Source organism: Lygodium microphyllum, chromosome 26, assembly GCF_053477565.2.
Source record: "Lygodium microphyllum isolate KBCC chromosome 26, Lygodium_microphyllum_v1.1.10, whole genome shotgun sequence".
Lineage (NCBI taxonomy): Eukaryota > Viridiplantae > Streptophyta > Polypodiopsida > Schizaeales > Lygodiaceae > Lygodium > Lygodium microphyllum.
Genome location: NC_141160.1, coordinates 5,809,990 through 5,835,408, shown reverse-complemented (window position 1 = coordinate 5,835,408; position 25,419 = coordinate 5,809,990). Strand labels below are relative to the sequence as shown.

The 25,419-nt window shown below is 38.7% G+C and overlaps 1 protein-coding gene across 1 annotated transcript in view; it reads right to left on the bottom strand.

Annotated features, from left to right (window-relative positions):
• Positions 1–20,124: 20,124 nt before the first annotated feature.
• The window catches only part of LOC148012964 (vesicle transport protein GOT1-like), a 28,006-nt gene continuing 22,711 nt past the window's right edge, over positions 20,125–25,419 (bottom strand). The window contains exons 5-6 of the mRNA XM_087668176.1: positions 20,649–20,730; positions 20,125–20,525 (exon numbers count right to left, since the gene is read on the bottom strand). Of these exons, the coding sequence (XP_087524302.1) occupies positions 20,487–20,525; positions 20,649–20,730 (121 nt within the window). The 3' untranslated portion in view covers positions 20,125–20,486. The remainder of the gene's footprint in view (positions 20,526–20,648; positions 20,731–25,419) is intronic.

The following is a 25,419-nucleotide window of genomic DNA, read 5'->3' as shown; positions in this document are numbered from 1 at the left end:
TTGCATGATTCTTGGAAACCATATTTGGAATTTTTGACAATTTTTTAGGATGGACTAAATTAGCAAGTTTGGAAGAAGCTTACGAGAGCATCATACACAATCTCCACAAAATGTAATAAGCTAGAATGACATGTGGATTGATCGTGAGCTTCCTGGATTGGCAATACAAAAAGAGAGAGGACATACTATTGAATATTTGGCAATAACTCTATAATGTCTTTTTGAGGAATGGAGAATGCTTGAATTGTGGTTTTACAAGTGTTTTTTTTCTATTTTCATCCTCTACTTATGGGAGTTAAAGAGATATTTTGCTAAATATTTTTAAAGTAAGAGTATGGGTAAGGAGGCTAATATTTCAACTATTCAGCACCCTCAATAGGAAGATTGTTTGAGTGAAACAGTGTATTGATAGGGGCTACTTGTCTTCTCTCATTTTGAGTACTTTTAAGTTATGGTTTTGGTGTTGGAGTGGGATTCTTACAAAGGGAAGCTTGTCCTCCATGGTGCCATACAACTAGTTTAAGCTAAGGGTTTATTTACTAAACTCTTCTCATTGTAGTTCAAGTGCTATTGATAGGCTGGTGCTACCAATCTTGTGTGTGACCTTGTAGGCATCACATCTCTTTTGTGTCCTAGAGGTCTTAGGCCTTCATGAAGGTGTTTGTGAGCTACTCACCTACAAGTAATTACAATCGTTTCATGGTGCTTTGGGTGGGCTTATGGGGCTCGTTTCCAAGCGTTATATCTGGATTTATTTTTAGGTTGTCTTGATGGCTTGTGTGTTGGTATTCGGTGATGTAAGCAACTTTTGTATTTTTAATTAAATGCCATAAATGTGCTAGACTCTAAATGATGCCCAACCTCTCATATTATCAAGACAACAATTTGCCTATGGTCTCATGGATAATTGGGTTTAGCTATTGCTAGAAGCTATGTATGCTAAATAAGGAGCTTGCCATCTACTTTGTCGATCTCTACATGATCATTTTGGAGCTATTTGATCCTTGAAGGGTTCCACTCTCTACCAGATTTACATTGTGCACCTTGCATAATTATCATTTAATAAATGACATATAGCATATCCATGTGTCTTGCATACAAATTCATGATAGATGATGTAAAATAATGTCCTTTAAAACTTAGAAGATGAACCATGTGCCTTACCCTACCAATTAGAGTTGTTTAGAAAGCATTGAGAAATTGTATTGATTTTCTTTGTACCCTTGCCATTGTTCAAGGGTGGTGTCTCCTATTATGTCTTGGGTTGGGAATTTGGGAAGAGTTTTGTATTTGTGAGCATGGGTGTTGTTGATTTGCTAGTGTGTTGGTATCTTACATGAATGAGTTTTTGTTGTAGGGGTTGTGTTGTGTTGCTCTAGTGACTCCCATCAACGTGTAGTGATACATGTTCTAGAGTCTCACAAGAACACTTGAGCTTTGATACATTTAGAGATAACTTAGACTTGACTAGACTCACCAATGTAACCCTAGACTCATTGCATCATAGACACATTTGGATGCATCACCTTCACCACACTTGAATGCATTAGGAAACTCCCTTAGATATACCTTAGACCCAATTTGCTACATCCAATTCACATAGGACTAAAACTACACATCTAGCTTAGGCACATTTAGATGCACAAAAATTTAGGTCACTTCGTAGGACACGTTAGCCTAGTTAGATTTGACCTAGTCTTTAGGACCATCTCTTAGATTTGGTTTAACCTGGCCTAGTTAATTCACCCTACTAGACACAACCCACTTAGGGAGTGCACACTTAGGTACATCTAAATTATGAGGCTTTTAAGAGCACAACTCACGCCCTAGTTAATTACTTAGAGCACTAGAATTCACTTCACCTTTGGGAGTTTGTTGACTCGGATTGCAAACTCATTAGATGGACATGAATCAACTACTTAGACTTGAGCTTCGTTGAAAGTCAAGCGATGGTGAGATTAACTTGTGTGGGATTGGAACTTGTGGAAAGTACTAATTGGTCTCTAACAAACTTAATGTTTACGTGGACCAGAGATGGTGAGACCAAGATTAAAAGGGCAAGTCTTGATTGGCTACAAACTCCAACTTGAGCTACTACTTACTCTAATGAACATGACCTAACCTTGCTTTAGTAGGCTCCTACAAGTTGCTTATCTCTTTAAGCCAAGCTAAAGTAAGTTTACTCACTCATTTTGACCGAGACTTATTAAGTAAAGTGACCTTAGCACCACTTGAGACACTAAATTAGCATTGTTTAAGTGATTTGTTAGGAACATCTTGCACTCATTAACCTAGTTATTCAAAAGTTGTACAAAAAATGTTAGGAGAAAATCAAAGTTAGAGATTGAGTTGATGGAAAATCACTAGTGCTATTAAAAGGAGAGCCACACGGATCTCAACCTATAAGAGGAAACAACCAAGTTAGCACAAACTATCATGGAAGCCACAAGAGTTGGCAGAGGTGTACTTAATCCAACATGGGAAGGTCATGAGAAATTGTGGTTCAATAGATCACATCTAGTAGGAAATCCATAGAGGGAAGGGACACTACTCTAGAGACTTGTGAGACTCAAAATATACAAACTCATAAAAGGGAAACATTGATAGACCTTAGAGCTTCAAAAAGCAAGACACACACACAACCTAATATTCAACAAGATCAAAACATTGATTGTTCTTCTTTAAAATGGTATCAAAGCCTTGCTTTTATCCAACTAGAAGGTCATTTTCAAGTCATTGTTTACTTCCAAGGATTGAAAATAGGGTGCACAAGCTAAAGATTTAGTCACAGACAAGTTATACACCACAATCGTGATGAGTTGGGCTTCCCTACAACAAATCATGGTTATTTCAGAGATTTAGGAGAAGACATGGAGGAAAATGGTGTATATCTAACAAGTTTGGTAGGCCATCACTACTTTTGATTACTATTTTGGACAAAATGAGGCTATAGGAGTTAGAAGGCATTAAAAGTTTCACTACTTCTTGAGAACAAGAATTTCCCTGTTCTTCTTCAAGCTCTCTTCCAAGTTTTCATGGAGGATATCCTTTCTAATCTCTTCATCTATGATTCTAATGTAGAAATGATTATTACAGGAGTAAATTAGGCTTCATTAGCTTGGTACCTATAGCCATTTTCATATGGCTTTGTGTAGAATGAATTCAGTAGCATTATAATAGGGTTTACAAGTTGGAAGACAAACCAACCTTTAGGCATTCTTTCTTATCATGCTCTTCCATTTTTCTCTTCAGTTGTCCTTCTTCCTATTTGAATCTCTTTGGATCTTCTTATCCTTTTTTACATCTTTGTGAATCATCAGTTGAGCAAATTGAGAGAGAGGCTTTGCATTTTGAAACTCCATGTTCAGTGTTGGTGGAGACTCATAGGAGAGGACGTCTAGGTTGCATCTTTGAATAAGTTTAGATGATTGAAAAGAGCAAAAATTCCTTGAAAAGACATCTTCCTATGACATTGAAACATTTCATATGTAATTTTTGAACCATCTTGAAAGGTTTTCATGAATGGGAAACCAAACTTTAGCTTTAAAGAAGAGATTTTTATTTGGCTTACTACAGTCGGAAATAGGGTGTGATACAGGCAAATCGTACATGACTAAAGACAATTCATAGTCTTTACCATTTTGGGACCTTGAATGAGATCACTCTCTAGCACATAATGAAGGATCTCTATGTTACACTGACACTAAAGGGGAACTCTAGTCTTTGTAATACACTAGCAGTAAAGAGGAACTCCAATTGTCATCTTTCCTCTATGACGAGGAGGATGATGATGGTGATGATAATCTTGACATTGATGATAGCATTGAGATTTCAACTTAGGATGAAGATGACAATATGGGCAAGGAAGACATATCCTCTCCAACTCTTCTCCTAAATGGAAAGAGCTCATGAAACAAGAACCTATAGAGGCAACACTTGCAAAACTTGCAGGAATAGGATGTCGAAGGTCGACTCCAACTATTACAATTGCTTACAAGGGGAAGCACAAGGAAATGATGATTTGTTAATCTAGCTACTACTAACAAGGCCAAGGCAGAATTAACTCAAGAGGATGCAAAATCTTCATTGCCATCCTTATAGAAGGAACTTGCAAGAGGCTAATCCAAACTAGGTACATCACCTCCTAAGGCCACAACTGCATCAAAAAGTCATTCGACCTCTCAACTTAGTGCAACACCTATCACTATTGAAGAAAGAAAGGTAATCTTAAAGTCAATGGGGCCTACAAAAAGTCATGACTTAGCTAGCAAGTTTTAAAATCCACTAACAACCCTTGAGAATTAAGGTAAATGTGTAGCAATGCTAAAGAATATAACTTAACTTGATCCATGAGATCTAAGAGCAATAGATCGTAGTCCTATGAATACATTCCAATATTAGAGTGCTCTTTTGATTGATATTGATAAGATACATCTCTACAAATGAGTTTCATATGTTGAATCAACAACAATAGTAGTAGTAGTTGCTATTGGTGAAACTAGTGTGGAGTTCAGGAGACCAACATATACTTTCTTTCCTTAGAGGCTCGCTAAGTTTAATTCATCAATTGCATTTTCATTGCCTATTAGGTAGAATTCTTTACCTCCTGAGGTTTTGCAAAGCATTCTCCTTTGATTTGGTCTTATTAGGATGGAGTGAATTCCCAAAGTTTTCACAAACTAAAGGCATGCTAACCTCTTGATCTTGGCAAGAGAAGCATTGAGTGAATTGCCAAAGTGTTCACAAATTGAAGGCATGCTAACAATTTGATCTCGAGACAAGAGAGAGCAAGGGTAGTGGGGAGAAGTTGCAATTGTTGTATTTGCAATTGTTGTTGATGATGTGGAAGGTGTTGATCATGATATAAATGGTGTTGCATCTAAACATGTTGAGTGGGGGGAGAACTTTGTTGATATGGATGAGATGCTAGAAGGTCATGCATTGGGGCCTCTTCCTATTCAAGATTATACTGATTGGCACTCTAGGAACCATGGAATTTTAGCCATTATGTCAACCCATTGTTGGGCCTTCCTCATGTAAGGCAAAGTATTCCATAGCACGTTGTTGTTCATCTATGTGTATAGGCAACAATTGCCATTGAACTATGGTTGATGTTATGTGACTCTAGGCTCTGTCCTCTATAGGTGCAATATCATATTAGTCACAATCTTGCCTCAAGTTGATGGTGATTATAGATAGATGTAACTTGTAGGATAGGGACATCCAATTGTAATGAATTGATCGAATTAGCCCCATATATTCATCCATGAAGATTATGAAGCATATATAGGACATGGACATCAACCTCATGATCAACATTATCTCATGAACAACATTCTGCCTATGACGGGCAACAATTTTCTTGTGGAAAATATGAGCAATAGGATCATAGTTATAGTCATGGGTAGTAGCATGGTCATGGGTATGGGCAACAACACACTTCTTATCACCCATTTGAACCATCCTGTTTTGGGCAATAGCATGTATGTAGGTCTCTAGTGAAGCAATTTCAACCCTTGTATTAGGCATGTTAATGATCTAAAACAAAGCATTAGGATTAAGTATAAAAAGTGAAGGCTTAGTGCACATCTTTTAATCTTTTGTCATTTATCGGTTTGAAGATCATCCTCTTGAGGATCTCCTTGGGACCTCTCACCATACATGGAGGTGAGTATCCATATCCACTAGCATGAGGTACTTCATGCTCCTTTTGTTGTAAAGCTTTTCATTTTTAGCCATGGCTTCCTTGTGTCATAGTTTATGGAAATAAGAATGATCCATTGGTGGCTATGGTTTGATGTCTACTTCTATCTATGAATTTCTAGTTTCTTTCATGTAGAATTGTGTTTCTTTTACACTTACAAACTCATAAGACCCAAGCAAGGACACTCCCAATTGATTGTTAGAGCTACGTCATCTTGTATTGGTTGAAGAATTCACTCATCTTAAATAGATTGGTGAATGTTCCTCCACTATCTTCTTGATACCTTCCCAAGTCTAGGAGGCCTTAGTTACTCAATGGTCCTTACAATGTTGTTTCTATAGTTTCAATTAGAGCTTGGCATCACTTGTGAGACAAAATTGGATAAACATGGATTTGTTTGTAAGAAATGGTTCAAAAGCAAGTGATGAAAAAGGATACAGAGTATCAAAAACTTTGATTCTTGTGTATGATTACAATATATAGGTGATATGCTTAATAGAGCGCTACATGCATGCTTTTTTAAGCATGCAACCAAAATTGGCCATCAAATGTATCTTTGATAGGTCCATGAGCCACACATGGTATTTAACATAATGGACATTTAGACTTGGTGGGGGATTGCTAGAGAGGGGCTTTCTCCCCCTTCACACCTTTTCCCAAGAAGTTTAGTGGGAAAACCCACATTGTGATAGGCCCCTCAAAGGAGGACCTAGTGTAGAAATGACTCTACACATGCATGTGGCTAGGTTGGCAATTAGTCAACCCCATCTATGGTTTGTCTCTACCTATTTGGCCATAGTCAATCACCATCCAATGTTGAAATGAGGGCCTAATAGATACATGTGTTGATCATAGATACCTTCTCCTCATATTGAGGGCTCACAAATTTAGAGTCAAAAACTACCTACATAGTTACATGAGGGGTGAACGATTAATCTCCAACAAACAATATGGCACAAGGAATCCTTGTTGCTTTTCAAATAGAGCAATAGTTGAAGCTATAAAGTAGTCGAGAGTTTATAGACCACATACATTCCTTGTTGCTTTTTAGCGACAACAATTAGAGCTCTCAACTTTTGGAAGTTGTAAAGTATCCAAGAGTTTATAGACCACTTATATGGTGCATACATTTCGACTTGAAACCACTTTACTATAAAATATCTTATCGATCCCTTAGAAGGCTCATATACCCTATTAGATAATCACATATTTGGTCTCAACAATTGATTACACTTCCTATCCCAAGGACCTACAACTAACCTTGCTAACCCTACCTAATTAAGGACCAATTATTACAAGGGTTGAGATCAGTCCTTCAAGGATACAAAAAGCCCCATGAGCAACATAACATACCCTCCTAGGGATACCTTTGTGCATGTTATCAAAAGAACAACACCATGATAAGAAGTACACAAGTTCTTACATCACTTACAATAAAGAAGGTATTGCAGTCCTCATGGATACAGAAAAGAAAGAGGCATAAACCACCCAAGAGAAAAGGTTGAGTGTGTATGTGATATCCACCACTTTTAAGTGGTAGAGCAGACCCCTTGAAAGGCATAGCGGACCACTTGAAAGTTGTATCCACCCCTTTTTAGTGGTAGGTAGTAGACCACTTGGGAGTGGTAGTGATATACTTATAAGTGGTAGGGCTCTAGTTGTAAGTGGTACTTTTTGATGGTGGTACACCACATGTAAATGGTAATGACCAAATTGTAAATTTAGCTAGCAAAAGTTTCAAGTGGTCTACTATGTTAAAAATCTTTTGTAATTTTGGTAGAACAAACCACTTCAAAGTGGTAGGCACGACTTTGAAGTGTTAGTGAACCACTTGTAAAGTGTAGCAAACCACTTGGGAACGATAGTGCACCATGTGTAAGTAGTAGCACTCCAATTGTAAGAGATTGCAATCAACTTGGGCACATCAAACGTTTGTCTAATTAAGCAATAACCTATAGTAGAAAATCAAGTTGACCCAAGATGTAATGAGTGTGGCATCACTCAAATGTATTGGGAGTTTCCTAGACACCAAAGGCATTAAATAGCACCCCAATAAATCATGAAGATGTAGGAAAAGAAGTACCACTTAGAAGAACTTTCAAGTATGTGATTGAGTATGATATTGTCACAATGGATACACTTGAGTTTACCAAGTCTCAAGATAAATACACTTTTAAGTAAAGGCAATATTGCTTAACCCCAAAGAAAAGGCAAGAGAGCAACCTCTAAGTCAAGCACAAACCCTAGTGAGAATAGCAAGAAAGTACTTAAGGAACCACTCGAGGAATCAACTACGGCCAAAGCTCCATCCAATTAAAGGAAGAAGAGAACTAGACCTAAATGCAAACCTAAACCAAGAGCCAAGCTGATCAAGGAGTCAAAGACAACCAAGTCTATCACTGAAATGCAAGTACTCATCTATTGAAAGAAGACAACAAAGCCTACAATTATTGAAGTATAATGGGCTAAAATAGTTATTAGTCCACAAAAGAACTCAAAGGTGTCCAAGAAGCAATCTCCTCCAAAGCATGAACTAGAATAGTATAGCACCCAAGTGTTGCAACTCTATCGAGAGGGATAGATACCAAAAAGAATGCTATTGAACCATCCAAAATTGATAATCAATAGCCTAAGACACCTGAAAGTCTATCAAAATGTCCAAAATCATCAAAATCTAGGAAACCTTCATCACCCAAATGAAAACATGAAACATAACAATAGCAACCTCATGCTATTGCTTTATCCAAGGAAATGGATCCTCGAGGGATAGGCAAAGAAGCTTCAAAGGACCAACAACAATATCCCTCAAAGAGCATTGCCAAAATCACACCCAAAAAATAAAGCCAAGAATACTTCCAATCAATCCAAGGATCCAAGCAAGTAGTTGCCCTCAACTACTAACATTGCTTCTTTCCACATTGAGCACTACCATAGATGATCATGGAGGAAGTAGGAGAACTAAAATAGAAAGCAAAAGGACAAAGCAAATATGTAAAGAAATGGTGTATATTCTAGCTTTGGCAGTCAAAAAATGAAGACTATTAATGATCATTGCTGAGAAAAGATGACCTCTTTGGAAGTCCATGAACAATCCAACATATGTAGTTCCCACTTCCCTATGAGTGCTCGTTACAATGTGAAATTTTGACCTAACACATCAACTCCTATACAACACCTCTTCTTGACAAACTCCTCATAGAGGAAGAACAACATGTTGAAAGTAGAATAGTACAAGAATACATAATTGTGTAAGTATCATTCCTAGCTATGATGCTAGAACTTCTTGATACCTATGTCTCATTCCAATACATCCACAATTCTACGAATGGTTTGTTTCAAACCCAAGTGACAATGTACCATAGTTCACTAACTTATATATAAATAAACAATCCATTTTATTTGTTTGTGTATCATTGATTTTCTAAACAAAAAATATATGCATACCACAAAAGTAGTACCCTCTACAATGGTCAAAAGGATTGCAATAGTTATTGTGTGAGAGGGAGGAATGAGCTATGAACTATAATACGAGGTAAAGTGGTGAGAATCTCAACTTGTGGTCAATATTTATTGTGTGAGGGGGAGGAATTAGTTGCAAATTATAGTACAAGGTAAAGTGGTGAGAATCCCAACTTGTGGTCAAATTTCTTCTAAAACTTGCATGTGTTCTCAAAGTTTTATCAACCAAGAATACAAAAGTTTCACAAACAATTACAATTCTTCATCAACATTTGCTTCAACATTAAGGGTTGTACTTCATTGTTATGGCTCAATATTCATTGCATGAATCCATTTTGAGGGCCATAATTACATATTGATTAGCCTTCCAATCTCTAATACCTTGAATTTGATCAATGTAAGGCTGGAAGCCTCATTGTATGGCACTCTATGTAATTATTTTTTAAGAAAAAAAAAATTCATTGGCAGTGCAAGGCACTCAAGGGTCCTCAAGTTAGGTACTCCTAGCGGCCTTGGTGAGCTAGATCCATCTCTACCTCCTTGACCCTTCTTCGAGAAAGCAAATGCACATGAGGTCTTAATTGTAGGTATAGAAGCTTGTTGTGGAGAAACTTGAACCATCATTTCTACTCCCATGACAAATTTCCCACCTTCTACAAACCTCCTCTCTGTTTGCCATGGCCATTCATAGTTTATCCAAGAAAAAGGGACCATCAATCAAGAATATCAATATCAACCATGTCAAATTCTATAAGCGAAGATACCTTTAGTCATGAATTATCAAGTATCGAGAAGTATTCTTCATGTTCTTCATCAATGACTACCATCATTTCTCCAAGAATGGCATCATGATTGTCCCTAATCCCACATCTACGATGCATGCTATAGCATGCTACCTTTGATGATGAGCTCCTAGGGGGAATGACACTCATCTAGGAGGGGGTTAATATCAACCTTCAAGAATGAAGAATGATGAAAACTCAAGTTAAAGTCAAAATTGAAGAATTGAGGTCAAAGTTTTAGATTTATTTTCAAATTTTTTTTGGGTCTCATCATATCACTTTAGGCACTTTCATCGATAATGTGCAAGGATAGAAATTGTAGCATCTCTGAAAGTTAGATTAGAAGACATACAAAATGGACATGAGGGTTGAAGAATTCTATTCACCTTGGTCTAGATTTGGTTTGATTTATCTAAGATGCATGCACAAATTAAAAAGGATTTGTTGTCAAAAGCCTTATAAGTGGATAGGATATCCAACTTTTGGTGGAAATCTTAACCCTAGCACGAACTTATAAAAACCAAGTGAATGGAAGAGTTCATCCTTGTATGGGAAACTTTAAGAGCACCCCTTCTCCTTGCTTCTATCTCATCCCCTCATGCACCTTGTTGATAGTGAGGAAGAGTGAGAGTGAGAGTGTGGGTCAAGACTTAGAGATTGAAGATATTCTCTCTTGCCTTCCTTCTCTTCTACCCCTTCTTCTTCCATGGCTTGGAGGGTAAAAAGTAGAGTGTGAGATTGAGTGAGTGTGCACAAGGGAGATTGAGGGACTAATTAGAGAAGCTCTTCTCCACATATTATTATTATTCTTCTTCATTGCATTTCCTCTCTTTGATCGAGTGCTTGTGGATTGGATTGGATGCGATGGAGTAGTGGGATAAAATTGAGATGCACTACATCAATCATCAAGTCATCTACTTTACCCTTCAAGAATGGACTATGACATGGAGATGTTGAACATGTGAGTCTACTACACCATCTTATGTCATTCAACTTTCTTGTTGCATTGGGACTATGAAGTGAGAGGAGATTATAATACTTTGGAGATTGGAATGTGAGCCAACTAATGATTGAACCATTGAGTGATTGAAACTCTTGAAAGAATAGGAGTGCATTGAATGTCCCATCGGTAAGTGTTTGCACCAATAATTTGTTTCAACTCTGCACTCTCTTTATACAATATTTTGATCCTTTCATTATATGAGCTCGAACCATTCAAATTAGTCCACCCATTATTGATAAAGTAATTTCCATTGCTTTTGCAAAGTATATTGTTGAAGCCTCATCTTTTTCTTCTTCATGGAAGAGTTGCTGAAAACTCCCTTACACTCAATGTTGATAAAAAAGCACACCAAATCAAAACTCAATGCAATGATTGATGGTGTAAAAGAGATGTTATCTAGATATTTGGATCTATTGTGTGAAAATTGGCATCCTTCATCATTCTAGGTATCTATTAATTGCCTTGATAGAGAGCTTTAATTATGAGATGTTCACACTCTAGCTATTAGAAAGTAGAAGTCCCATTTAAGACTTTGTCTATAGGAAATGATTACAATGTTAGTGGAGGATGATGGATCAAATTCAAGTCAAGGATGGTATATTTGAGTTTCCATTAATGCTAGATAATGATCAAATGCAAGTGCAAGATGATGTATTGATGATACTATAGTACTAACTCAAGTAGATGGTGAGAGGAGAGATTGCAAGAAGAAGACTTGATTCATCACACATTTGGTGTATATGTGCTCAAACACAAGTGAGATGATGATATGGGAGAAGATAACATTACTTTGTAGCTTATAACCCATAAATAACTTCTCAAAACACCAAAGGTAAGTATGTTTGACCTTTACCAAAATGTCCATTGTAGTATCTAGCATTTAATTGTGTCCTAAAATGCAAAGGATAATGGTAAATTTGAAAATATACACTAGGTATTCTTCTTGCATCAATAGAGAGGTTACTATAATGAAATTTGTGCTTGGTGTGAGTAATGGATTTCATGAAAACATTTGCTAGCTTTTCACAATAATAAGCCCATGATCAATCCTTATGCTTGTGTGCTAGCTAGGCATAGAAAGCTTGGAGCAAATTTAGAAAGATAATATACTTACACTTCAATGCTTCAGTTGACTATTTTAGGATTGAGTTATACGAGGAAGATGTTACTAAACATGATTCTAACAATGAGTGTACCAAGTCCACTTATGTATGGTGTAGAATCTTCATGTTGTGTGTAGAATCTTGATATTAACAACCATACCTAAGAAATGACATATATAGAGGGGTTGAATTCAGAAACCATTGACTAGGATTAGCACATGTCCTCTATGAAATGCCAGATCCAATAACCATTTAGTTTTCCTTTATTAAATGTTGGTCCTCATGTGGCCAAACAAATTGGTATAGGAAAGCTTGAGAGTTAGAGCTTCCACAAATATTTCTTATGCCTTTAGGATGCCATGCAAAGGAAACACCCACATTGTAGGCACAACACCTTTAGCAATTGTAAAACATATTAGTGTGCACAACATTAGTAGTGATACTACAATAAAGTGATCACCAAGCCAATTCAGGTTTTTACATTGTGATACTATAATAAAGTAAGCACCAAGCCAATTTAGGTTTATTACATTGTGATACATCTTGGTAGGCATATTTAAAAGGGGCTCATGCAGTGATGATCCCTAAAAGATTTTCCTACAAGCTTAGTGTTTTTTGCACAAGTCAATGAAATGGAGACAAAATAATTTCAAGACAAAATCTAGGACTATGAATGCACCTCAAGGGACATTAAAATATATAAGTGTAGCATGTGGGTTTTTGAAGGGGTATTTTCCATCATCATTTTTAAGAAAAATGAACAAAGTAGCATACAAGAAGGGTTGTAAAAATCAAGTTTGAAAAAAGCTCATAAGTGTTGGGATAAAAGGCCCTTGGGCCTACCCGCGTACAGTGACCGCCCATATTCTTTATTCATATATATATGAAAGTGCAATAAGCCTGCCATAACATTGTTGACAACACCTACATTGTGTGTGCTCTTCTCTCCCACGTCTCCTACATCCCTTTCAACTGGTATCAGAGCATGTCCTTCGTGAGCGCTTCGCGGCCTTCCTCGGCATCTACACGAGGTATGAGAGCTTGCTTCTCACTCAGTTCTTAGCCATTTGACATGAACAACAGGGTTTCATGAAGAGGCAGCCATAGCTTCCATCATTGAAGCTTGTTCTCTTCACCTCTTGCTTGGACTTGTCCTAGGCTTGTGTAGGCCTATTGTAGGCCTTCATTGGGCTCTTGCTTATCCCCTACCCACCCTGATTTGGCCCCTCAAGTATAGCAGCATGCTCACGTTTTGTTTGCGTCTGTTTGCAAAAATGGCTCAAAAATCACTCTTTTTGTCATATCTCGGGCATTCAGAACCCGATTCAGGCAAGGTAAGAGTCCAAGTTGGGGTTTTGGCACGCTCCGGACACGATGGTGATGTCAGATTTGCCAAATTCTGATGACAAAATATTCTGCAACAGACTTCAGGTCTGAGACAGCATGTATTTGTACATTCAGAACCCGATTCAGGCAAGGTAAGAGTCCAAGTTGGGGTTTTGGCACGCTCCGGACACGATGGTGATGTCAGATTTGCCAAATTCTGATGACAAAATATTCTGCAACAGACTTCAGGTCTGAGACAGCATGTATTTGTATGCATATGGCTTATGTGATACTTCTATTGATGTCTATTGATACCGGATCACTTGTGGATGTTATGTCTCTTATGTGATTACTCTTCTTGTCATATCTCGGGCATTCAGAACCCGATTCAGGCAAGGTAAGAGTCCAAGTTGGGGTTTTGGCACGCTCCGGACACGATGGTGATGTCGGATTTGCCAAATTCTGATGACAAAATATTCTGCAACAGACTTCAGGTCTGAGACAGCATGTATTTGTATGCTTATGGCTTATGTGATACTTCTATTGATGTTTATTGATACCGGATCACTTGTGGATGTTATGCCTCTTATGTGAGACGCATTTGGAGCTGATTTAACTCAGCCATTGACTATTTCGAATAGTCTCAAATCTGTCCAAAACAGGACAACCACCTATTACTTCAATTTTATGCTTACAGGTCTTGGTATTTGATGCCCGATTATGCCCAGTTAGTGCCTATACATACGGGAATGTATGCCTATGGTTTGCCTATGGATTTGAGCTTGGATTGAGCACTGATTTGCTCGGTTTACAAAGGTTATATGCTACTGGAAACTTCAGGGTTGAAGCTATTTGATGATTTGCCAGGTTATGCCTATTGCGTATGGGGTGCTCCTGGCTACTTGGGTTGATGTATTCACGCATTTGGATGATGCCACATGGTTCTTCTATGCTCTGAAATTGTTTTGAGCTGAGATTAGAGCTTGATTTTATGGTTCACTATCACTTCCTTGCAGCATGCATTTCACTGTCATGACATGGTTTATGACTAGGCTACCTAGTGCGGGTTATGATGACTTGGTGAATGCTTTTGGTTGGTTGTGAATGGCAATTGTTTGAGCCTCATCTCGACACTTATTTGAGTATCCCCTTGAGCAATTGGACATTGACTTGGCTTTTTTCGTTACGACCTTGGATGCTATATGGGATTTGATGCTCCAATTATGGATCTTGGCTATTACTTGGATGCACTTATTATAGGTATTGAGCAGTGATTGCTCCCTTGTTTTGGCAGTTGCCTATTGAGCTGTGATTGCTCGCTTGCATTTGATATGCGGGATATTTACTAATCAATGGACTTAGATAGTGCTTGGGATTTATAGTTATGGTTGTCTTGCTTCTCTGTTATATGGCATCTATGCTATTTGGGTTGCTATTGCCCGTGTATGTTAGGGAGCAGTTGATCTTTATGGCCACCCGTGTATGCACATGGTTTGTTGCTATGTATTTTACAGAGCCTCTTACCTGGATGCTTTTACACAGATATTTGGGCTTTTATTGGAGCTTGATCTTGCAGGTTTATTTGCCACCTGTCGTTCTTGGCTGGACATGTATGTCAGTACATGGTATGAGACACTACAAAGTTATGTATACTCCTATGTTTCGGGGATGCTTATGCATTTATGGCTCCGAGGCATGCTTATGCTTTTATGGCTGTGAGCTACAGTGGTTGGATATGTCATGCTTTTGTCTGCTAGGCTTGTTTGTGTGGGAGCTTTTGCATCCGTGGTTGATGTCTTTGTGTTCTCTCCTTCTGGTTTGGATGAGTCCCCTTTGCAGTATGCTATGACGACTTCTAGCTCTTCTAGTCATGCAGGTAGTCCTCTTAATAGCATGTTCTCTCTGATGAGAGTTCCCCTGATTCTTTGAGGTCCTTGGATGTATTGGACAACCCTACTCATGCTATTACAGAGCAGTTGTCCTCTTCTATAAGTTTTACAGGTTCTGTTTGCTTTCATTGTGGAAAGACAGGGCATGTGAAGTGTAAATGCTTCAAGTGGATTAGAGAGCAGAAAGATTGCACCGCACTAGACATGAGAGCAGAGTCAGTGATACAGTAGGTGAGACCACTGTTGATAATGGTATGGTGCATGTAGTTACCCATGATGATGCAGTTGAGCCTAGACTCCTAGCATCGTGTTATCCTGCAGATTACTTACTCAGTGATATGGCCTATACCTTTGATTGGCTTTTAGACAGTATGGTTGTCATGTTACTCCGTATAGAGCTTGGTTCTCTTCTTATAGGGAGGTTGACGGATGTATTTCTTTGGGCCTTGAGCAGGATTGTCATGTTATTGGTACAGGGGATATACACTTGGCTTTGCCAAATGGGTCTTCTCTTATGCTCCATGATGTCTTGCACATACCTACGCTCAGTAAGAGCCTAATCTCAGTCAGTCAGTTGCATGGTGTAAGATATTATCTCTCTCTTGGGGATACTTCATGGAAAATCCGTCGTGGTTGCTTGGTATCGGCCAGAGGTGCTAGATATGGCAGTGATTATGTAGTGCATGTCTATTATGTGGGAGATTCTATGGTTACAGTTACGCAGATACCACATGCATTGTTATGGCATTATTGCCTAGGCTATGTACGACACAATGAGATGGATGCTTTACGTGATATGGGCTTATTTCCTGCACTTCCCCATGCTACTTACCCTCATTGTACTCATGGTCTATGCAGAGCCTCTTTGGCTTATGGCGATCGTGTGAGGCATGCTCCTCTAGATTTAGTCCATGTTGCAGTATATGGACCTATACCTTCCCATTCACTTGGTGGAGCGTCGTATTTTGTGACCTTCATGGATCATGCTACCCACCGTGTTTGGGCTTACCCTTTGGTACGGGTTGAGGATGCTGTTACTATGCTTGACATGTTTATGGATTCTGCTGGTAGTAGCAGGCCTAGATGCTTGCAAATGGATTATGAGAGTCATGCTATCTCTCCCAGCTTACGAATCTCTTGTCTATGCTTACTACAGCTAGATTGTCTTATGGCTTTTGGGTTGAGGCCCTTATGACAGCAGTCTACTTGGTTAATCGGACATCGTGTTTCTCTTTGGATGTTATTACTCCGCATGAGGCATGGAGTGGCATGAGACCCTCCTATGATCACTTGACGATGTTTGACTGCCAGGCATTTGTCAGTATGCCACATGAGCCTATGTCACGTAGATGCATACTCCTTGGTTATGGGGATGGTGACTTTACGGCTTACATGTTTTGGGATATAGATACCCAGTAAGTTCTACGTAGCCGTCATGCTATCTTTTATGAGACGCAAACACCTCTCAGACCTCTTGATGCGCGTTCAGTGCGCTTTATGGCTGATTCTACAGCCGTATGTTAGTTTTCCCCTTTGTTGAGGCCGCATACTATCTTGAGACCCCGTTTGACTTGTGTCCGAGATGTTGGCTCTCTTCCGATGATTGACCTTGGAGAGTCTGTATGCTCTCCGCTGTCTTTTATGCGCTGTGTTGATGCTATGCGCCACTTTGATGCTTTACAGCTATGCACTTATGAGTTGTGTTGCTTGCTTCATGGAAAGCACTCATGGATTGCTCTCTTGTCTAGAGCTATGGGATCGCTTATCTCTTGGATGTCATGGACTCAAGGATGCTTGACTCTTCTTGTGAGGAGGTTCTCGCCACTTATTGCACAGCTTGCTTTCCGATTGGGTGTTGGGTGAGATGTCATGATTTCTCACTCTATCTCTTTTCTTTTCTTTTGTTTCTTCACTCCCTGGTTCATTGGCCTTTTAGTGGGAGGTTGTTGGGGTAAAAGGCCCTTGGGCTTGCTCGTGAACAGTGACCACCCATATTCTTTATTCATATATATATATATGAAAGTGCAACAAGGTTGTCATAACATTGCTGACAGCACCTACATTGTGTGTACTCTTCTCTCCCGCATCTCCTGCATCCCTTTCAATAAGTTCATAAAAGAAAGGAGTTGTTTAATTTAGAGAAGTATGTAAATATGAGGGTTTTTTAAATATCTTTTGAACCCATAAGATAGTTAGAATTTTTTATAGTGAGTTGAGAAATGTAGTTATTATTTGTGAGGTCATTATGCTATGAAAAGGTAATGCATAGCCTTGGGGAGACTCACCCTAGAACATGTAAATGTAGCATGTGAGCTCATTAGGAGACATATTTGACTTCAAAATTTTTAAGACCGATATATTTACAAAGATACATTTACAAGAGTGGTTTTTGGTGACACGTTAAAAAATAGACAAAAAAAGTGATATTTTATTTATCAAAATGCATGAGTGATTTAAAACACCCTTTGAATATACTTGATACACAAGATTTGTTAGTGGTGAATGCAACAAATCATATACGATATAATATGTAGTGGAATACTACAACCTTAAGGAGCTCACCTTAAAAACGAAAAATATAGTATGTGAGCCAATTAGGAGAGGCATTTTACTTTTTTTTAAAAGTATGTTACAACTACATCTATAGGAGTGATTTTTTGAGTCACTTAAAAAAAAAACCCATAAGTTCATAAACATAAAAGTGGCATTTTATATCACAACATGTAAGTGTTAAGGGTTTTTAAAATATGCTTTGAATACACATATACAAAATATTTCTTAGCAGTGAATCCCCTAGAGTATGCAATGAATCATGTGTCCTATGCTAGCACTAAACAATATACTAAGGGGGATGGTTTGCCACATTGCTTGGTTTTTGTTTTGCATGGAAATACTTGCTCGAAAAAAGGGTTCCTATTTTAATTTAACAATTTTAGAAGGAAATGAGATATTAGCCCCTCAACTAAGCTCTTAGGATCCAACTTGCAAATGGTTAGAAAGAAATGAAACAATCCACTGGTGCAATAGATTACACTTGAGCTTGCAATGGTGAGGCTATGCTATCTTCGTTGGGTGCATCATTTGGTTAGACACATACTTGGTTTGCCTCTTCCTTAATAGTAGGGTCACCCAAGAGGGTCTCACTACAATCTTGCTCAACTATTCACTTAGCTTGCAAGGTATCCTACCTATAGATAAAAGCAACTTGAATTTTCTTTGCTATCTCAACTAATATTGAGAGAGGAGAGGCTCCCCCAACCTTTTAGGAGTTCATGTGTGTCTCTTCATAAAAGAAAAAGTTTGAAGTTGTACTAGTCACAATAAGTGTAGATAATATAAATGGACATATTGCGAGTGTCAATGCTAAGAAATGATCACTTATGTGTTGTCAGAGAAACTTCCCTAGAAACATGACTTTTTGTGGCAACTATGGCAAAACTAGTATAAAGAAAAATACAAGTGGAACAATGAAAAGTACAAATTGCATAACTTGATACATAATGAGAACAAGCAACAACATGAACTAAACATGGTTCTCACTCGATGAAAGCTCCCATCAAGGCTTTTGATCATTTGTTACACACTAATGGTATCATTTCTTGAATGAGACTAAATTATATGCTAACAAGAGGAAGATAAGGGAAAAAATATGAGACATTGCACCATTTGCATGTCACTTGGTCTTAGAGTGAATTAGTAGCCTTTTGAAAACCAACTAGCACCCCACGTGTGCTAAAATATAGGACACTTCGAAGTGTGCATCAAGAGGTACCCAAAATTGGGGAAAATGTTCAAGGGACCTTAGTTTGGATACTACCTTGGCTCTAATATCAAATTCCAAATGGCAACTAGCAACTTACACATACTACAATACAAAAGAGTTGCAAAGAATGTATGAACTAGAATAAAATCAATAAGAATATTCATAATTTACACTTAAAATTCTTGCTCAACTTGAACACTAAGTTTGTTTAATTTCATTATTATGGATTGCATCAAAACAAAGTTCTTAATACTTTTAAGAATGGAATGGACCAAAGGGTGTCCAAGTGGTAGTGCTACATTGTGTATCTGCACATTACTTGGTCTAACAAGTGGACAAGGTAGCACCTGCAGGCATGGAGAGTTGGAATGTGTGTTCAGGGATACCAAAATCAATGTAAATTTTCAAGGGACCTTAGTTTGAGTACTAACTAGAGCTATTCCAAAGGGAAACTAGTGACTACACTTGTTGCAATACAGTTGTACTTGATTTTATGATCCAGCGCCACTCTCAAAGGATTGTAACTTTAGTATCATCTCAAATCAACATTTCTACTGTCAATCCCCCCAATTTTTGGCATTAAACTGGGGAGGTTTGTGTAATAGTACTAGCTGCCCATTTTATTGGCTAGGCCACCTTGAGTGCAATTGTAAAAGTACAAGATAAGTGTGATGCTACAGAATATGAAGAGGTGTCTTGATCTAAAGAAACCAGAGAACATGGCTGACAATGTCAGAAGTTAAGAGAACTAGAGCAGCTATCTTGGATATATCAAGTTTGAAGCTATTGAAGGACAGACCAAGTACAAAGAGCAGAGCAAACCGGACTGTACTTGCCTTAGATGTGCCTAACTAGTAACATAATCCATGCCGTATCTTCCGCTGAACCCTTTAATCATCTTCCCAGCTTAGGACTGCTCCCCACAGTTCACTTGCTTTCCCACAAAGTAGAGAGTGCTGCCCTTGTCGATGTCACCTCATTCACTTGACTAAATCTTTAATTTTACAACTCACAATCAACTTCACCTTTAAATGTGGAATCTAATAGCACTAGTGTTGGTGACCAATCCATTGCTCTTGTAAGTAACATTGTAACTTAAGGGCAATCAACTGAGCATGTTCAATTATTTTCCAAATTCATGGTTACAGCTGGAACCAAGGCTTTGAGAAGCACAAATCCAAGCATGTGCTATTGACTTTATAATTCTTGCCATCAAAACATATCTTTGGATAGTCTATAATCATGGTCCTTGATTTTGAAGCGATCATGCTAAAGCTCTGTACAAAGATCCATCATTCCAGCTGTAGCCACATCATTGTTCCAGTTTTTCTGAAAGGGAGCTAAATGCTAAAGATGATTTGGTATACCTCCCTGCTTTAATATACAATGCCTAAACATGGAGACACTCAATGATGTAATATTACAAAGTATCAACAGCTAGTTGATACCATTGCTTACTATACTGGCACTCTGCGCTGCCGAAAACGATCAAAGAACTGCCAAAACCACATGTGGCAAGTGTCAAGGCATTTTCATTAACAAAAAGCGGGCAAGGACCAGATTAATCCTCTTAAAACAATGTTCAGCTAAGCTTGTGTAAGGAGGATAAAGTCCCTTACAGAGAGAAAGAAAGGCTGCTGGAAGAACCAACCAATGACTGGGATTCTAGACAAGAACACCATTACTGTAGGCAGAAAACCACTGCATACAAGGTAGGTAAACAAGAAACTTGAGTATTAGCAGTTTTGCAATTAAAGAAAAACAAGCCTCTTCAACCATTACAGTTTTCAAAGCATTCTGATTTCTGGAAATTTAGCATATCCCATAGTATTTCTAAATAAAAAATCTCTCTCTACCCATTATAAATAATAGCATAAATATAGGCCTTATTTTGTCCTAGTCACTTGAGCGTGTTCAGTTTTGGGGGGGGGGCACAGATGATGGGTGTGTACTTGGACTAGTGGGTGACCAACAGACAGTAAACTCTTTTTAATGCTAGGCACATATTCGACATCTTTCAGCACAAGCTCTTGACCATTGTCTAAAGACAAGTGTACTATGCCAATCCCATCAATGCTGAAGGCATAGTTATTTCCAAGATACACCTTTCCATAACTGCCTGCATTGAACATAGCAAAACACTCCAAGCAAGGAGTTACATGGAAAGAGGCACCAGAGTCTACAATCCAAGTCTGAGTGACACCATCATCAACTGACAAGAGTGCATTAGTCACATCAGCCTTGGTAATCTGCGTATCTTGCATGTGACATACAAGGGCATCACAATCAACTGCACATAATACATCAGCCTCTATATTTGAAAGCTCCTCTATGACCACACTAGAGGCCACATTGGCGGCCTTTTCTTTGCCTTTGGTTGTCTTCGATGCATTTGTCTTTCCTTCCTTCTTTTTATCTCTTGCATTCTTCTCTCTCTTGTTCCTTCTTATAATACCTGCAATCACGTTTCTTGTGGCCCTTCCGACAACAGTGATAGCAAGTAATGTCACTCTTTTCCTTTTTTTTGCCCTGTTCTTGTGTCCTGTATTTGCATTTTTCTTTTCAGCCCTGCCTCTTACATTCTAAGTTAAGGAACTGCCTTCTCCACTAGACATGCGTCTAATTTCTTCATTTAAGATAGAACCCCTCACCCCATCATATGAGAGATTGGGGTTATTGCTAAGTGAAACCAGCAAGGTCTCCCAAGAGTCAAGTAGTGTCATGATCAAAAAGATCGCCCTCAACTTATCATCAAAGTCCAAATTCGCATCTTTGAGCTGATTTAAAATCCCTGTAAATGCACTCAAGTGCTCAACTACAAGCTTTGACTCATCCAGTCGCATATTCACCAACTTGCGCATTAAATGCACCTAATTAACAGGTGTGGTGATCTCATAAGTAGTTTTCAGCTTCTCCCATATTGCCTAACCTGTTTCTAAACCCTTAATGCCTGTCAGAATGTCATTAGTGACACCCATCTTTATGTAAGCCATAGCCTTTTATTCACTCTGGCCCAATCTGCATCAGACATTAGTGCGGGTTTATCTTCCTGCAAAGCATCCTCACAATCCTTTAGGAACAAAATTCCCTGCATACTGCCTTTCCAAAGATCAAAGCCATGACCATCAAACCGTTTGGTTTCCATCAAACTCTTGACGTTTGAACTGGACGAGGTTGCAGCCATTTTATCACAAACACAAGAGTAAATGCACTAAACTACAGAAGCCCAAGCTGAACCAGCAAAATACACTGTTGTTCTTCTCAACCAGAAGTAAATCTTTGCTATTGGTACATGAATCAACCACCACACGGGGAAAAATGCAGAAATTTACCAGATTCTACACAAATCCCCAAATTTTCGAGTCCAAAATTGCATGAATGTCAGCCAATCTGACCCAACTGAGCAAAACTTTGCCTATATATGAAAAGCCCCAAATTTCTAGGACCCAATGTCAAGAAATTTTACTCAAAAGAGCAAAATTCTGACTAATGTGGCAAAATCCCCAAATTAATTGAGGTCACCACTCGCAATGTCTACAATTTCTAACTCAGAAATCACTGACAGGCATAAGCAGAGTCAATTATGGTAAAACCCCCAAATTTCTGGCTCGATTTTGCACAGAATTGCCAACCTACTGCTGGCTGCTGGCTGGTCTTCTACACGACACCTGCACAGGTCTTCTACACACGACTTCTTCCTACAACTATAGCCTGCCAGTTGTCAGTCGTGTCGCTAGTCCTGTCAGGTCACGCCTAACTTATCGAGTAGTACTGTGTGTTGGCAGTTGGTATGATATTGGGAAACGTGCACAACTTGTGCTCTGATACCACTTGTTGAAAGAAGAGAAGCATAGCTGAGAGAGATGAAGGTCGAGCAAGAGTGAGTGAAAGAGAGTGTGACCGCTGAAGAGTGTGAGCAGAGTGAAAGCACGAATCGATAAGAGTGTACCAACAATGTGTTGGTACACCAAGAATAAAATGTATTTATACTTAGGGCATATAAAGAGTGCATTCACATGTACAATGTGCGTGTACTATACACGAGGGGTTAAAACCGGGCCTTTATCCCAACAGGGCTTCACACTAAAAAATGCAGGTGAAGGTGGAGCTTGATGGAGAAGGTTGTTGACGCCAAGCAGATGATGGTGATACCAAGTGAAAGATGCTTCAAACGCGCAAGGCTTGATGATGTAATAGGGGGCCTGAAGCAAAAGAGGAAGGGTAAAGGCAGCCGCAACCACGAACCATAATGTCCTGAAGGGTGAGGGGCAATGGAAGGGACTAGTGAGAGAGGGGAAGGGTATCTAATGACAGAGGAAGAGGAGTGAAGAATGGACTGAAGAATGGTGGGATGGTAGAAGTATGAATGAAGTCCATAAACTATCCCACCATGACTGGTAGTTCATACTTCTACCATCCCACCATGAATGAAGTACATAAACTATCCCACCATGAATGAAGTACATACGAGAGCTGTCCAAAACTGGTGGGAGTGGAAGTGCTACCTCCCCCTCAAGCATCATGCAATGTTTTGAACCCCTACTCTACTAAACTTGACTGAGCCCGAACTAAAGTCAGCTCTAGTTGAAAGGGATCTCAATAAAGTTGCAACAACTGAGAATGGTCTACCAAGGCATCCTCTTCCATCCACTTTACATCTATTAGTCAAACAATGTTGAAGCTTCACCAAGAAGCATATGGAAACTTTATCTCTAATTTTACTTGCCTCAATCCTCCACTAGGTTGTAGGCCTTTCTTCTCCTTAAGCATTGCAATGCTTTTTTATGCTTTCACATTGCTACAATTCCAACTTAACTAATATGCAACATTGCATCCAGTTGACTAGTTCCTCATGTGTACCTAACTCACTAGGAGCACCAAATGTATTAGGAAACATTTTGGTTTGCATACTTTGGACCATTTTAATGTGACTGTGCATGAGAATTTACATACTACCAACCATACCAAGATACATTTTCCCATACGTTGCATGCATTAATAGATGCATTTCTCTCCTGACCAACACTATAGGGAGCATTTTCATGACCAGCATTAATACCATGAGTCCCAAACATAGTGGATTGCATATATGCATTGCCAAACTTGCCATTTTGTGTCCTGGCATCATGTCAATATTGCTGTATATGGGGTTATGTATATTACCAGCCATAACCGAATACACTGGGCCTTGTATACTATGTATTGGTTGCTGCATACCATAAGGAGTTGTGCCATACATCCCCGTATGCGGTCCCAAGCCCACAATAGCATTGAAACTAGTACCACCACCGAAGTATCATGGCTGCCCCATCATTGCATACATGCCCTGCTATCCAAAACGCATTTAGTTGGCACTTCCAAGTTGGCCTTGCATATGTATCAATTGCCACACTGGCATCATTTGCTTAAGCTCACTACCACATTTGGAACATCATGCTATTGTATTGGTTCTTCCTTTGGTGCATCTTGCTGTCCTAAAGCTCTTGAAGACTATTTTCTCTTCTTGCCTTTACTACCCTCCTTTAAGGGTTCAAAAAGAGCATAAACAAAGGATCATTGGCAATTGCATAAACATTTTAGCTGTTGCCCTCCGCTGATCTTTACAATAGCCATCAAATTTCCTCTTCCTCTTATTGGTCATCAGCTTTAAGAGACTTACAAGGACCCACATTTTGGTCTAAACCAACATTATCAGCTTGATGTCCATTTGTGTGCCTTATCCAAGATCAAGCATTGCATTTTTTTTCACCAACACTATGAATTTTCAGATTGAGAAGCATCATCCCTACTTGATCCCATCTCACTATCTAAAGACATTCGTGTTATAATGCTCAGCTGAATACAATTTCAGCACTAGAGCAAAGTTTCTAACCTTCAATCAGGTGTCTCGGACCCACCAAGTCAAGGGAATTGATGGTATCCCAGCGATGGAACCATGAAACCAGCCTTCCTCCTCAAATAGGGTGGTAAATAACTTGATTAAGCGCTAATTACAGCAATTAACAAATTCGCAAAACTGAAAGGTAGACTTTACCATACAATCTTGGACATTGGACAGCCTGTTGACCCCAAAACTGGCACCCCTCACAGTATTTCTTTAACTTTTATTGCAAATGGATGGAATACAACACAAATCCTCTAACCTCCTCCATTAATCCATATGATGACATCATCCATGATCCAACCGATGACATGACATATATTCTAGAAGGTTCTATGATGATGTCATGACATGTATTTTTGAAACCTCACTTAGCATATGATGACATCATCCATAATCCAAGCAATGACATGACATATATTCTAGAAGGTTAAATGATGATGTCATGAGGACATGCATTTTTGAAACCTTACTTAGCATGTGGATTAATTTTTAATCACATGATTAAG